General features: G+C 48.4%; 1 protein-coding gene across 1 annotated transcript in view; it reads left to right on the forward strand.

Annotated features, from left to right (window-relative positions):
* Positions 1 to 15,241, forward strand: part of BORCS5 (BLOC-1 related complex subunit 5) — a 31,829-nt gene extending 16,588 nt beyond the window's left edge. The window contains exon 4 of the mRNA XM_038754330.1: positions 14,856 to 15,241. Coding sequence (XP_038610258.1) covers positions 14,856 to 15,086 — 231 coding nt within the window. The 3' untranslated portion in view covers positions 15,087 to 15,241. The remainder of the gene's footprint in view (positions 1 to 14,855) is intronic.
* The last annotated feature ends 38 nt before the right edge of the window (positions 15,242 to 15,279 follow it).

The raw sequence follows: 15,279 nt of genomic DNA on the forward strand, positions 1-15,279 counted from the left end.
CACTGTTGGGTAGGGACTGTCTGTATATGTTGCCAACTTGGACTTCCCAAGCGCTTAGTCCGGTGCTCTGCACATAGTAAGCGCTCAATAAATACGATTGATTGATTGATTGATTGAAGTGACTTGCCCAAAGTCACCCAGCTGACAGTTGGCGGGGCCGGGATTTGAACCCGTGACCTCTGACTCCAAAGCCCGGGATCTTTTCCACTGAGCCACACTGCTTCTCCCAACATATAGGGATGGTCCCTACCCAACAGCGGGCTCACAGCCTAGAAGGGGGAGACAGAGAACAAAACATATTAACAAAATAAAATAAATAGAATAGATAGGTGCAAGTAAAATAAATAATAAATAAATAGAGTAATAATGTTGAGTCGGCTACGCACACTTCCAAAACGAGTGTTGAAATTCATCGTTTCCAGATGAACAAAGCAGAGGATGTAGTTGGGATCAAAGAGCCACTGACTGATATTATTCCAGACGTTTCCTGGCAACCCAATTATAGAGGTCCGAGGAAGTAACCTGATGTTATAGGTGATGAAAGGTGGAAGGAAATGAATTACCCAAGGGAATATGGATTAATGAAAACTCAACCTTCGGAGCAGCTGAAACCTCCTAAATGATAGCGTCCGTAATCCCCCCCGAATCCTGATCCAAAAGAAACTCAGCTGTAGCTGTTGCTGTGTGGAAAAAAGAAGTAGAAAAGAGTTGTGTGCACACCTGTATCGCCGAGTCAGTGAGTCCTGGGGATTAAGGGTCTTGAGGATTCAGAGTTTTTAATCAGTCGCTCCATCAATGGTATTTGTTGGGCGCTTTTTGTGTGCAGAGCTTGGGACCAAGCGCTTGAGAGAGGACAATACAGTATAGTTGGTAGACACGTTCCCGGCCTACAAGGAGCTTGCGGTCTAGGGCGGGAGGCAAATATGAAAATAAGTTATGGATCATCATCAATCGTATTTATTGAGCGCTTACTATGTGCAGAGCACTGTACTAAGCGCTTGGGAAGTACAAATTGGCAACATATAGAGACAGTCCCTACCCAACAGTGGGCTCACAGTCTAAAAGGGGGAGACAGAGAACAAAACCAAACATACTAACAAAATAAATAGAATAGATATGTACAAGTAAAATAAATAAATAAATGGATATGAGAAGCAGCATGGCTCAGTGGAAAGAGCCCGGGCTTTGGAGTCAGAGGTCAGGGGTTCAAATCCCAGCTCTGCCAATTGTCAGCTGTGTGACTTTGGGCAAGTCACTTAACTTCTCTGTGCCTCAGTTACCTCATCTGGAAAATGGGGATTAAGACTGTGAGCCCCCTGTGGGACAACCTGATCGCCTTTAACCTCCCTAGCGCTTAGAACAGTGCTTTGCACATAGTAAGAACTTAATAAATGCCATCATCATTATTATTATTATTATTATTATATGTACATAAGTGCTATGGGGCTGAGGGTGGGGTGTCTATCAAGGTTTGGCCATTATCCACATCCTCCTGTCTTCTGGAGGCACCCCCCTGCTCTGATTCAGGAAGGAGTTCTTAGGTACATATCTGTAAATTTATTTATCCCTTTGCTCTCCCCACCCCTCTCAGCCCCAAAGCACTTATGTAATAATAATAATAATGATTATTATTATTATTGTATTTGTTAAGCGCTTACTGTGTGCAAAGCACTGTTCTAAGCCAGGTGGGGAGGATACAAGGTGATCAGGTTGTCCCACGTGGGGCTCACAGTCTTCATCGCCATTTGACAGATGAGGTAACTGGGGCCCAGAGAAGTTAAGTGACTTGCCCAAAGTCACACAGCTGACAAGCGGCAGAGCCGGGATTAGAACCCATAACCCCTGACTCCCAAGCCCGGGCTCTTTCCACTGAGCCACGCTACATATCTGTAATTTTATATGTTCGTATTGATGTCTTTCTCCCCGACTGTAGACTGGGAGCTCATTGTGGGCAGAGAATGCCAATGTTTATTGTTGCATTGTTCTTTCCCAAGCACTTAGTACAGTGCTCTGCACATAGTAAGCGCTCAACAAATCCGACTGCATGAAAATTTAGGGACCCGCAGCTGTTTATGTTGCACTGTGCCCCTGATCCCAAACACCTCTTCTTTTTTTTCTTCTGGGCCTCCATGATCTCATCTGTAAAATGGGGATTAAGACTGGGAGTCATTCATTCATTCAGTTGTATTTATTGAGCACATACTGTGTGCAGAGCACTGTACTAAGCGCTTGGGAAGTACAAGTTGGCAACATATAGAGACGGTCCCTACCCAACAGCAGGCTTACAGTCTAGCGGGCTCCTTGTCCCATAGGACTGATTCACCTAGTGCTTAGAACAGAGCTCCAAACCTCACAAGGAAAAAGCAGAATAACAATAATAATAATTGTGGTAATTGTCATGTGCTTCCTATGTGCCAAGCACTGTACTAAGCACTGGGGTGGCCACGAGCAAATCGGGGGGAACACAGCAAATTGTGGGGCTCGCAGTCTTTATCCCCGTTCTACAGAGGAGGTAACTAAGACCCAGAGAAGTGAAGTGACTTATCCAAGGTCACTCGGCAGACAAGTGGAGGGCCCGGTATTAGAACCCGGGTCCTTCCGATTCCTAGACCCGTGCTCTATCCAAACTAGGGCACGCTGCTTGTCTTTTGAGCACTTTACTAAGCGCCGGGGAGAGTACAATTTAACAAGATAACGGAGTTGGTAGACGCGTTCCCTGTCCACAACGAGCTTACAGTCTAGAGGAGGAGACGGACATTAATATAAATAAATTACGGCCATGTCCGTAAGCGCTGTAGGGCTCAGGGAAGGGTGAAAAGAGGGTGCAAATCTAACTGCGAGGGCGGCGTAGGAGGGAGTGGGAGAAGAGGAAATGAGGGCTTAGGGAAGGCCTCTTGGAGGAGATCATCATCATCATCAATCGTATTTATTGAGCGCTTACTATGTGCAGAGCACTGTACTAAGCGCTTGGGAAGTACAAATTGGCAACATATAGAGACAGTCCCCACCCAACAGTGGGCTCCCAGTCTAAAAGGGGGAGACAGAGAACAAAACCAAACATACTAACAAAATAAAATAAATAGAATAGATATGTACAAGTAAAATAAATGGAGTAATAAATATGTACAAACATATATACATATATACAGGTGCTGTGGGGAAGGGAAGGAGGTAAGATGGGGGGGATGGAGAGGGATGAGGGGGAGAGGAAGGAAGGGGCTTAGTCTGGGAAGGCCTCCTGGAGGAGGTGAGCTCTCAGCAGGGCCTTGAAGGGAGGCTTTGAAGGGGGAGAGAGGCATTTTCTGTCGGATATGAAGAGGGAGGGTGTCCCAGGCCAGAGGCAGGACGTGGCCAAGAGATCAGCGGCAAGAGAGGCAAAATGGAGGTACAATGAGTTAGGTTGGCGTTAGTGCGGGCTCAAAGTGGGACAGCAGCAGTAGACTTCAGCTCTGCCGTCCCGGAAAGCGGGAAAGCCGGCAGGGGATTGTTGGGGGAGCGTCGTTGTGTGGCTAGGAGATTCCCCACTTGGGTTGTTCCAGCCCTCTGTCTCCCGACCCTACTGAGAGCTCACCTCCTCCAGGAGGCCTTCCCAGACTGAGCCCCTTCCTTCCTCTCCCCCTCGTCCCCCTCTCCATCCCCCCATCTTACCTCCTTCCCTTCCCCACAGCACCTGTATATATGTATATATGTTTGTACATATTTGTTACTCTATTTATTTTACTTGTACATATCTATTCTATTTATTTTATTTTGTCAGTATGTTTGGTTTTGTTCTCTGTCTCCCCCTTTTAGACTGTGAGCCCACTGTTGGGTAGGGACTGTCTCTACTTGTACATATCTATTCTATTTATTTTATTTTGTCAGTATGTTTGGTTTTGTTCTCTGTCTCCCCCTTTTAGACCGTGAGCCCACTGTTGGGTAGGGACTGTCTCTAGATGTTGCCAACTTGGACTTCCCAAGCGCTTAGTCCAGTGCTCTGCACACAGTAAGCGCTCAATAAATACGATTGATGATGATGATGACCGTCTCTAGATGTTGCCAACTTGGACTTCCCAAGCGCTTAGTCCAGTGCTCTGCACACAGTAAGCGCTCAATAAATACGATTGATGATGATGACGACCGTCTCTAGATGTTGCCAACTTGGACTTCCCAAGCGCTTAGTCCAGTGCTCTGCACACAGTAAGCGCTCAATAAATGCGATTGGTGATGATGACGACCGTCTCTAGATGTTGCCAACTTGGACTTCCCAAGCGCTTAGTCCAGTGCTCTGCACACAGTAAGCGCTCAATAAATACGATTGATGATGATGATGACCCTCCGGACTGGTTTGGAAAGGGATCGAGCCCGGCCCTGATCCTTGCCGCTCGCTCCCGTTAACCAGATGTCATCTACAAAGAGTGACTTCATCCCCAACATGGATTTTCCATGGAATTTCCAATGGAAATTTTTCATTTCCCCGTCATGGAAAACAGACGCCTTTAGGCAAATAATTGATTCTGCCCCCCACCCCTTTCCTTCAAAGCAAAGGATTACTTCACAGCTCCCATAAAACACGGGGTGGCACGGACTGAAGAGAGCGGTCTGTCTAGTGAGCCGGTGGCTTTTCCTGTTAACTGTTTGGATGTCTCTCCCCCACCCAGCCTCCGAGAGCGAGAATCAAAGAGGCTGACTGGCCTGGAATTTAGCGGGTCTGGATTTTCTGGCTCAGAAGCCCAGGGGAACGGTAGCTGACGGGAAAAAAAAGTCGGGTCTCGGGTCGAAATCCAGAACAATGGCCAAGCCAGCCGTGAAACTCATAATCCCCTTGGAGGTCAAGGTGGGCTGATCCAAAGGCCCCGAGAAGCAGCGTGGCTTAGTGGCTAGAGCACAGTTGCCAACTTGTACTTCCCAAGCGCTTAGTACAGTGCTCTGCACACGGTAAGCGCTCAATAAATATGATTGATGATGATGAAGACCTGGGTTCTAATCCCGGCTCTGCCGCATGTCTGCTGGGTGACCCTGGGCAAGTCGCTTCACTTCTCTATGCCTCAGTGACCTCATCTGTAAAGTGGGGATGAAGACTGTGAGCCCCACGTGGGACAACCTGATCACCTTGTATCCCCCCCCCACCCAGCGCTTCACACATAGTAAGCGCTTAACGAATGCCATCGTTATTATTAGGAGAAGTAGCGTGGCTCAGTAGGAAAGAGCCCGGGCTTTGGAGCCAGAGGTCATGGGTTCAAATCCCGGTTCTACCAATTGTCAGCTGTGTGACTTTGGGCACTGAGGGAACTGAGGCCCAGAGAAGTTAAGTGACTTGCCCAAGATCACACAGCTGACATGTGGCGGAGTCGGGATTCGAACCCATGACCCCTGACTCCAAAGCCCGTGCTCTTTCCGCTGAGCCACGCTGCAAAGCGCTGGGGAGGAGGCAAGGTGTTCAGGATGTCCCTTGTGGGGCTCACAGTCTTCACCCCCATTTTCCAGATGAGGGAACTGAGGCACAGAGAAGGTAAGTGACTTGCCCAAAGTCACGGAGCCGGGATTTGAACCCGTGACCTCTGCCTCCCAAGCCCGTGCTCTCTCCACCGAGCCACGCTGCTTCTCTGATAATTATGGCGTTTGTTAAGCACTTACTAGGTGCCAAGCACTGTTCTAAGCGCCGATGCATCAGCCTCTTGGCCTATCTCCCGATCTCCTGTCTCTCTCCTCTCGAGGCCGTACTTGACTCTGCTGCCTGGATAGGAAGCAGCGTAGCTCAGTGGAAAGAGCCCAGGCTTTGGAGTCAGAGGCCGTGGGTTCAAATCCTGGCTCCGCCACTTGTCAGCTGGGTGACTTGGGGCAAGTCACTTGACTTCTCTGGGCCTCAGTTCCCTTTATCTGTAAAATGGGGATGAAGACTGTGAGCCCCTCGTGGGACAACCTGATTACCTTGTGTCTACCCCAGCGCTTAGAACAGTGCTTTGCACATAGTAAGCGCTTAATTATTATTATTATTATTATTATCATTCTTCTAAAAATCTGTTCAGTTCACATCTCCCTCAAGACACTGCCAGGGGTTGCCCACCCACCCATCTTTTAGACTGGGAGCCCACTGTTGGGTAGGGACCGTCTCTATATTTTGCCAACTCGTACTTCCCAAGCGCTTGGTACAGTGCTCTGCACTCAGTAAGCGCTCAGTATATACGATTGATTGATTGATTGATTGATCCCCTGGATCCCTAGCGGCCTCTAGGAATACCTGGAAGTTTGGGAAGTTGTAGTCGCTGGATGCTTTCCCTTTCCCCCCCTTGGTGCTCCTGATTGCGGTCAACGCTGGCGGGGCACCGTGCGATGTGGGCCGAGATGAAACTGGGGGGTCCGTCTGCCCACCTGTCCATCCGGCCGGGCGAACCAAGCGGAGCGGGGGCCACCCACCTGGGTGGACACGGACAATTCCCGGCTCAGCCAGGGGCTTTGACCTGTTCGGATAATGAGAAATCAGTCATTTATTGCGCAGAGAGCACTGAACTAAGCGCCTGGGAGAGGACAGTATAACAGAGGTGGTAGACACCTTCCCTGCCCACAAGGAGCTTGCCATCTAGAAGGGGACACCGGCAGCGTGGCTCAGTGGAAAGAGCCCGGGCTTTGGAGTCGGAGCTCAGGGTTTCAAATCCCGGCTCCGCCAATTGTCAGCTGTGTGACTTCGGGCAAGTCACTTCACTTCTCTGGGCCTCAGTTCCCTCATCTGTAAAATGGGGATTGAAACTGTGAGCCCCCCGATGGGACAACCTGATCACCTTGTAACCTCCCCAGCGCTTAGAACAGTGCTTTGCACATAGTGAGTGCTTAATAAATGCCATCATTAAATTACGGATATGCACATAAGTGCTGTAGGGCTGAGAGCCGGGTGAATAAAGTCCCGCCTCCGCCAATTGTCAGCTGTGTGACTTTGGGCAAGTCACTCCACTTCTCTGGGCCTCAGTTACCTCATCTGGAAAATGGGGATTAAGACCGTGAGCCCCCCCCCCCCCGCCCCCCCGCCATGGGACAACCTGATCACCTTGTAACCTCCCCAGCGCTTAGAAGAGTGCTTTGCACATAGTAAGCGCTTAATAAGTGCCATCATTAAATTACAGATATAATAATAATAATAATAATGGCATTTATTAAGCGCTTACTATGTGTGAAGCACCATTCTAAGCGCTGGGGAGGTTACACGGTGATCAGGTTGTCCCTCGGGGGGCTCACAATCTTAATCCCCATTTTACAGTTGAGGTAACTGAGGCCCAGAGAAGTGAAGTGACTTGCCCAAAGTCACACAGCTGACAGTTGGCGGAACCAGGATTCGAACCCATGAACTCTGACTCCAAAGCCCGGGCTCCTTCCACTGAGCCACATAAGTGCTGTAGGGCTGAGAGCCGGGTGAATAAAGGCGGCAAATCCAAGTGCAAGGGCGAAGCAGGAAGGAGTGGGAGAAGAGAAGCAGCGTGGCTCAGTGGAAAGAGCCCGGGCTTTGGAGTCAGAGGTCATGGGTTCAAATCCCGGCTCCGCCACTTGTCAGCTGTGTGACTTTGGGCAAGTCACTTCACTTCTCTGGGCCTCAGTGACCTCATCTGTTAAATGGGGATGAAGACTGTGAGCCCCCTGTGGGACCAACTGGTCACCTTGTAACCTCCCCAGTGCTTAGAACAGTGCTTGGCACGTAGTAGGTGCTTAATAAATACCATTTAAAAAAAAAAAAGCTGACCTTTAGGGTCAGTGACTGCACCTCACCACTGCTCTCCCTCCCTCCATCCCTCCCCCGGCACTTCCCGTCAGCCACGAGAAGTGGGTGGACAATGGTTGGGGGGGCCAGGCCCGCTGACGCCCGCGCCTGGGCTCTGTTGGGTAGGGACCGTCTCTATATGTTGCCAACTTGTACTTCCCAAGCGCTTAGTACAGTGCTCTGCACACAGTAAGCGCTCAATAAATACGATTGATGATGATGATGATGATCTAGGAACCCACACACGCTTGCTGCCACTCAGACACAGGCCGACCCATGCTGATGTAGAAACACACGCTGATCCGGCCAACCCCTCTCACACTCACATCTAGACACGTGGTCACAGACAGGCACACACTTCTGACATCCATATAGTGGACAAACAGACATGCAATCAATCAATCAATCAATCATATTTATTGAGCGCTTACTCTGTGCAGAGCACTGGACTAAGCGCTTGGGAAGTACAAGTTGGCAACATATAGGGACGGTCCCTACCCAACAGTGGGCTCACAGTCTAGAAGGGGGAGACAGAGAACAAAACCAAACATACTAACAAAATAAAATAAATAGAATAGATATGTACAAGTTAGAGTACATGCACTGACCAAGGCATCTTCATAGACACTCTCTCTCTCTCTCTCTCTCTCTCTCTCTCTCTCTCTCTCTCTCTCTCTCTCTCTTTCTCTCAGTTGTTGGATTCTCTTCTAGACTGCGAGCCCGCTGTTGGGTAGGGACTGTCTCTATATGTTGCCAACTTGTACTTCCCAAGTGCTTAGTACACTGCTCTGCACACAGTAAGCGCTCAATAAATACAATTAAATGAATGAATATGTTGCCAACTTGTACTTCCCAAGCGCTTAGTACAGTGCTCTGCACACAGTAAGCACTCAATAAATACAAATGAATATGTTGCCAACTTGTACTTCTGAAGCGCTTAGTACAGTGCTCTGCACACAGTAAGCGCTCAATAAATACAATTGAATGAATGAATGAATATGTTGCCAACTTGTACTTCCCAAGTGCTTAGTTGAGTGCTCTGCACACAGTAAGCGCTCAATAAATATGATTGAATGAATGAATATGTTGCCAACTTGTACTTCCCAAGCGCTTAGTCCAGTGCTCTGCACACAGTAAGCGCTCAATAAATACGATTGAATGAATGAATGAATATATTGCCAACTTGTACTTCCCAAGCGCTTAGTTCAGTGCTCTGCACACAGTAAGCGCTCAATAAATACGATTGAATGAATGAATGAATATGTTGCCAACTTGTACTTCCCAAGCGCTTAGTACAGTGCTCTGCACACAGCGCTCAATAAATACGATTGAATGAATGAATGAAGATGTTGCCAACTTGTACTTCCCAAGCGCTTAGTCCAGTGCTCTGCACACAGCGCTCAATAAATACGATTGAATGAATGAATGAAGATGTTGCCAACTTGTACTTCCCACACAGTGCTCTGCACACAGTAAGCGCTCAATAAATACGATTGAATATGTTGCCAACTTGTACTTCCCCAGCACTTAGTACCGTGCTCTGCACACAGTAAGCGCTCAATAAATACGATTGAATGAATGAATGAATGAGTTCCTGTGTAGGCAAACACAAAGTTAACGAAGAAGCAAAGAAAACCAAACCTTGACGGGAACACGATAGAGTTGTTGCCCAAGCCCCTTGACTTTTCGACTAACACCTCACCCAAATGTTGATTTCTGAACTAAACCTCACCCTCCAGGCCACAGAGCCGCGGGGCCGGGAGGCGGGCGGCCGGCCCGGCCGGGATTCGGCCTCGGCCCACGCCAAGTCAAAACGGGACAACCGAGGGGGAAAGGGAAGGCGGATTCCTGCCCCGCGCAGCCCCTGCTCCCCGTCCCCCGGGCCCACCCCCCGAGAATGAGCGCGTCTGTGTTTTTGGAGGGCGGGCAGCGGCTTGTGCGTGAGGGCGTGGGTGTCAGTATGCATGCGGCGAGGCCAAAGCTTGGACAAAGCCCACATTTAGTGCCGTCTGCTTGTCCTTTGCCGTTTTCACGTGGGCCCGGAGCGGGGCTGCCGACAGAGGAGCGGCCCGGCCCCGGTCGAGTCTGCGGGGGGACAAAACTGGACCAATTCAAGCCCGGCGTGGGCAGAAATCCCAGAGCCCTCGTCTCCGAGGCAGGCGGGCCCGTGGGCGCGCACTGGGCCTAGTCTCCGGCTCTCCTGACTGCTGGGGGATGGGGGCCCGAGGGTGCGTGCCCGCCTTGGTGCACGTGGTCCACGTGTGCACTCGCGTGCGCGGGCCGGTGTCCCCGTGTGCTTCCGGGATGGGTATCAAGGGCAACGGGTTTGGAGGATTGAGCTAAAACGGGAGAGGGGTTGGGAAGGGTCGTTCTGGCCGAAGCCACCTTTGCGGAAGGAGACGTCGAGGCAGAAGGTGGCGATTATGGCGGCGTGGGGCCGCCTAACGAGCCACGCCGTTGGTTTTAGGGATTCCGTCAGGCTCCTAGGGGAGAGTTTCTAGGCGTTGGATTGAATTCCCTTCCATTCTGGCAGGCCCTGTGTACTAAGCTCTGTATTTATTTTATTACTCCCCCTCGTCCCCCTCTCCATCCCCCATCTTACCTCCTTCCCTTCCCCGCAGCACCTGTATATATGTTTGTACCTATTTATTACTCTGTTTATTTTACCTGTGTCTGTATTTATTTTATTACTCCCCCTCCCCCTCGTCCCCCTCTCCATCCCCCCATCTTACCTCCTTCCCTTCCCCACAGCACCTGTATATATGTTTGTACATATTTATTTTACCTGTACATATCTATTCTATTTATTTTCTTTTGTTAGTATGTTTGGTTTTGTTCTCTGTCTCCCCCTTTTAGACTGTGAGCCCACTGTTTTGGGTAGGGACTGTCTCTATATGTTGCCAACTTGGACTTCCCAAGCGCTTAGTACAGTGCTCTGCACACAGTAAGCGCTCAATAAATACGATTGATTGATTGATTACTATTCTATTTATTTTATTCTATTCTATTTATTTTATCTATTCTATTTATTTTATTTTGTCAGTATGTTTGGTTTTGTTCTCTGTTTCCCCCTTTTCGACTGTGAGCCCACTGTTGGGTAGGAACTGTCTCTATATGTTGCCAACTTGGACTTCCCAAGCGCTTAGTACAGTGCTCTGCACACAGTAAGCGCTCAATAAATATGATTGATTGATTACTACTCTATTTATTTTATTCTATTCTATTTATTTTATCTATTCTATTTATTTTATTTGGTCAGTATGTTTGGTTTTGTTCTCTGTCTCCCCCTTTTAGACTGTGAGCCCACTGTTGGGTAGGGACTGTCTCTAGATATTGCCAACTTGGACTTCCCAAGCGCTTAGTCCAGTGCTCTGCACACAGTAAGCGCTCAATAAATATGATTGATTGATCGATTGATTACTATTCTATTTATTTTATTCTATTCTATTTATTTTATCTATTCTATTTATTTTATTTTGTTAGTATGTTTGGTTCTGTTCTCTGTCTCCCCCTTTTAGACTGTGAGCCCACTGTTGGGTAGGGACTGTCCCTATAGGTTGCCAACTTGTACTTCCCAAGCGCTTAGTACAGTGCTCTGCACACAGTAAGCGCTCAATAAATACGATTGATTGATTGATTACTATTCTATTTATTTTATTCTATTCTATTTATTTTATTCTATTCTATTTATTTTATCTATTCTACTTATTTTGTCGGTATGTTTGGTTTTGTTCTCTATCTCCCCCTTTTAGACCGTGAGCCCACTGTTGGGTAGGGACTGTCTCTATATGTTGCCAACTTGTAATTCCCAAGCGCTTAGTCCAGTGCTCTGCACACAGTAAGCGCTCAGTAAATATGATTGATTGATCGATTGATTACTATTCCATTTATTTTATTCTATTCTATTTATTTTATCTATTCTATTTATTTTATTTTGTCAGTATGTTTGGTTTTGTTCTCTGTCTCCCCCTTTTAAACTGTGAGCCCACTGTTGGGTAGGGACTGTCTCTATATGTTGCCAACTTGTACTTCCCAAGCGCTTAGTACAGTGCTCTGCACACAGTAAGCGCTCAATAAATATGATTGATTGATTGATTACTATTCTATTTATTTTATTCTATTCTATTTATTTTATTCTATTCTATTTATTTTATCTATTCTATTTTATTTTGTCAGTATGTTTGGTTTTGTTCTCTGTCTCCCCCTTTTAGACTGTGAGCCCACTGTTGGGTAGGGACTGTCTCTATATGTTGCCAACTTGGACTTGCCAAGCGCTTAGTACAGTGCTCTGCACACAGTAAGCGCTCAATAAATACGATTGATTGATTGATTACTACTCTATTTTATTCTATTCTATTTATTCTATTCTATTTAGTTTATCTATTCTATTTATTTTATTTTGTTAGTATGTTTGGTTTTGTTGTCTGTCTTCCCCTTCTAGACTGTGAGCCCACTGTTGGGTGGGGACCGTCTCTATATGTTGCCAACTTGTACTTCCCAAGCGCTTAGTACAGTGCTCTGCACACAGTAAGCGCTCAATAAATACGATTGATTGATTGATTACTACTCTATTTTATTCTATTCTATTTATTCTATTCTATTTAGTTTATCTATTCTATTTATTTTATTTTGTTAGTATGTTTGGTTTTGTTGTCTGTCTCCCCCTTCTAGACTGTGAGCCCACTGGTGGGTGGGGACCGTCTCTATATGTTGCCAACCTGTACTTCCCAAGCGCTTAGTACAGTGCTCTGCACACAGTAAGCGCTCAATAAATCCAATTGATTGGTTGGTAAATATAAGATAATCAGATCAGACAGCAGTCCCCATCCCATCCAGTGCTTGCCACGTAAGGAGAAGGGAGAACAGGAGAAAAGGTGTGTAATCCCCATTTTAGAGACGAAGAAACTGAGGCGCAGTGAAGTTCAAGTGAACTGCTTCAGGTCACTCAGTAGGGAGGTAGCAGAGCCTGGTTGAGAACCCAGGTCTCCTGATCCCCAGGCCTGAGCTCTTTCTAAGCGCTCAATAAATACGATTGATTGATTTCCCCTAAACCTTCCCTAATGCAGAGCCATCGAAGCCAGGAGCAACCCTCTAGGGACTCGGGGAACATTCAGAAAATCTCCATTTCCTACCTTTCAGTCGGCCTTTCGGGGTAAACGGACCCAAACCAATTCCTCTAGCCTAATTAGGAGTGAGAGGCGGAACATTAGACCCAGTGAATGCACAAGTAGATGAAAAATAAATAGATCAATTCACGATAGCAGTGCAAGCACTTAGTACAGTGCTCTGCACACAGTAAGCGCCCAATAAATACGATTGAATGAATGAATGATAGGACGGCATGACTCTAAAGGGGTGCTGGGGGCGCACGCACGTGGGGAATCAATCTGTACATATTTATTACTCTTTATTTATTTATTTTACTTGTACATATCTATTCTATTTATTTTATTTTGTTAGTATGTTTGGTTTTGTTCTCTGTCTCCCCCCTTTTAGACTGTGAGCCCACTGTTGGGTAGGGACCGTCTCTAGATGTTGCCAATTTGTACTTCCCAAGCGCTTAGTACAGTGCTCTGCACATAGTAAGCGCTCAATAAATACGATTGATGATGATGAGGCGGCTTTTGAGGAGGCTTTGAAGGGTGGGACTGTTTAGGGTGCGGTTTGTTGAAGCCAAGGGGGAGAGGAGGGAAGAGGAACAGCTGAATGATGGTTTGGAGACCGGAGAGTGTGGGCCGCTGAGGAGAAAAGAGCGGGAATGGAGAGGGCAGCCGGAGAATCAATCAATCAATCGATCGTATTTATTGAGCGCTTACTGTGTGCAGAGCACTGTACTAAGCGCTTGGGAAGTACAAGTTGGCAACACATAGAGACGGTCCCTACCCAACAGTGGGCTCACAGTCTAGAAGGGGGAGAAGAGTGGTGGGAAACCAAGGAGTCGGTGGGGAGATCGAGCGATTACACAGAAGAAGCTGCACCTGGCCCACATAGAGCCCCCGGGGGGTCTCGCCACGCCCCCAGTCCCATATCCACCCTAGAATGGGGCCCACCTTACTTGATAATCCAAGCGTTTGTCCTATCCCACCTTGATTAATAATAATAATGATAATAATAATGATGGTATTTTTTAAGCACTTACTATGTGCAAAGCACTGTTCTAAGCGCTGGGGGATACAAGGTGATCAGGTTGTCCCACGACGGGCTCACGGTCTTAATCCCCATTTTCCAGATGAGGGAACTGAGGCCCAGAGCAGTGAAGTGACTTGCCCAAAGTCACACAGCTGACAATTGGCGGAGCCGTGATCTGAACCCCTGACCTCTGACTCCAAAGCCCGGGCTTTTTCCACTGAGCCATGCTGCCGATCAACCTCCCTGATCGCCCTGCTTCCTGTCTCCTCTCCAGTCCATACCTCAGTCAATCAATCGTATTTATTGAGCGCTTACTGTGTGCAGAGCACTGTACTAAGCGCTTGGGAAGTACAAGTTGGCAACAGATACAGTCCCTACCCAACAGTGGGCTCACAGTCTAGAAGTCTACATCACTCTACATCACTCTGCCGCCCGGCTCATTTTTCTACAAAAACATTCAGCCCATTTTCCCCCACTCCTCAAGAACCCCCAGGGGCTGCTCATCCACCTCCACATCAAACAGAAACCGCTCACCATTGGCTTTAAAGCATTCGGTCACCTTACACCCTACCTCACCTCTCTGCTTTCCTCCAACCCGGCACCACACATCTCGCTCTTCCAATGCCAACCTACTCACCGCACCTCCATCTCACCCCCGCCCTCTCATCCACGTTCTGCCTCCGACCAGGAACGCCCCACCTCTTCATATCCGACGGACAATTACTCTCCCCATCCTCAAAACCTTATTGAAGGCCCGTCTCCAAGCAGCCTTCCCTCTCGTTTCCTCTTTTCTCACTCCCTTCTGCGTCCTCCAGCCCCCCGGCACTCACGTACGTCATTTATTTACATTAATGTCCGTCTAGACCGTGAGTTCGTTGTGGGAAGGGGATGTGTCTGTTATATGGTCGCACTCTCCAAAGCCCTTCGTATCGTGCCCCGCACCCAGTAAGCACCCGATAAATACGGCTGATTGATTGCCCACCGGTTTCCGCCTCCCCAGATGGATCTGTCGGTGGAGACGCTGTTCGGCTTCATGCAGGAGCGGCAGAAACGCTACGCCAAGTACGCCGAGCAGATCCAGAAGGTGAACGAGATGTCCGCCACCCTCCGCCGCATCCAGATGGGCATCGACCAGACCGGGCCCCTCGTAGACAGGCTCAACTGCCTGCTGCCCCAGAGCGAGAGGCTGGAGCCCTTCAGCCTTCACCCCGACCGCAAGCTCCAGTCCTAGCCGCCGCCCGGGGAAGCCGAGGCCCTGGGGGGGCCGGACCGAAGCCCGGGGGCAGCCGGGAATCCGAGACTGTGGGAAGGGGAACCGGGGAGGCCCCGGCCCTCACCCTCGCTTGGCTGAGTTTAGAAGAAGCTGTCGAATGAATGGAACTTTCACCCCAGTGTCCGCGTGGTTTGCTGACCTCTGACCTTCG

The sequence above is a fragment of the Tachyglossus aculeatus genome, chromosome 11 (genome assembly GCF_015852505.1).
Source record: "Tachyglossus aculeatus isolate mTacAcu1 chromosome 11, mTacAcu1.pri, whole genome shotgun sequence".
In the NCBI taxonomy this organism is placed as follows: domain Eukaryota; kingdom Metazoa; phylum Chordata; class Mammalia; order Monotremata; family Tachyglossidae; genus Tachyglossus; species Tachyglossus aculeatus.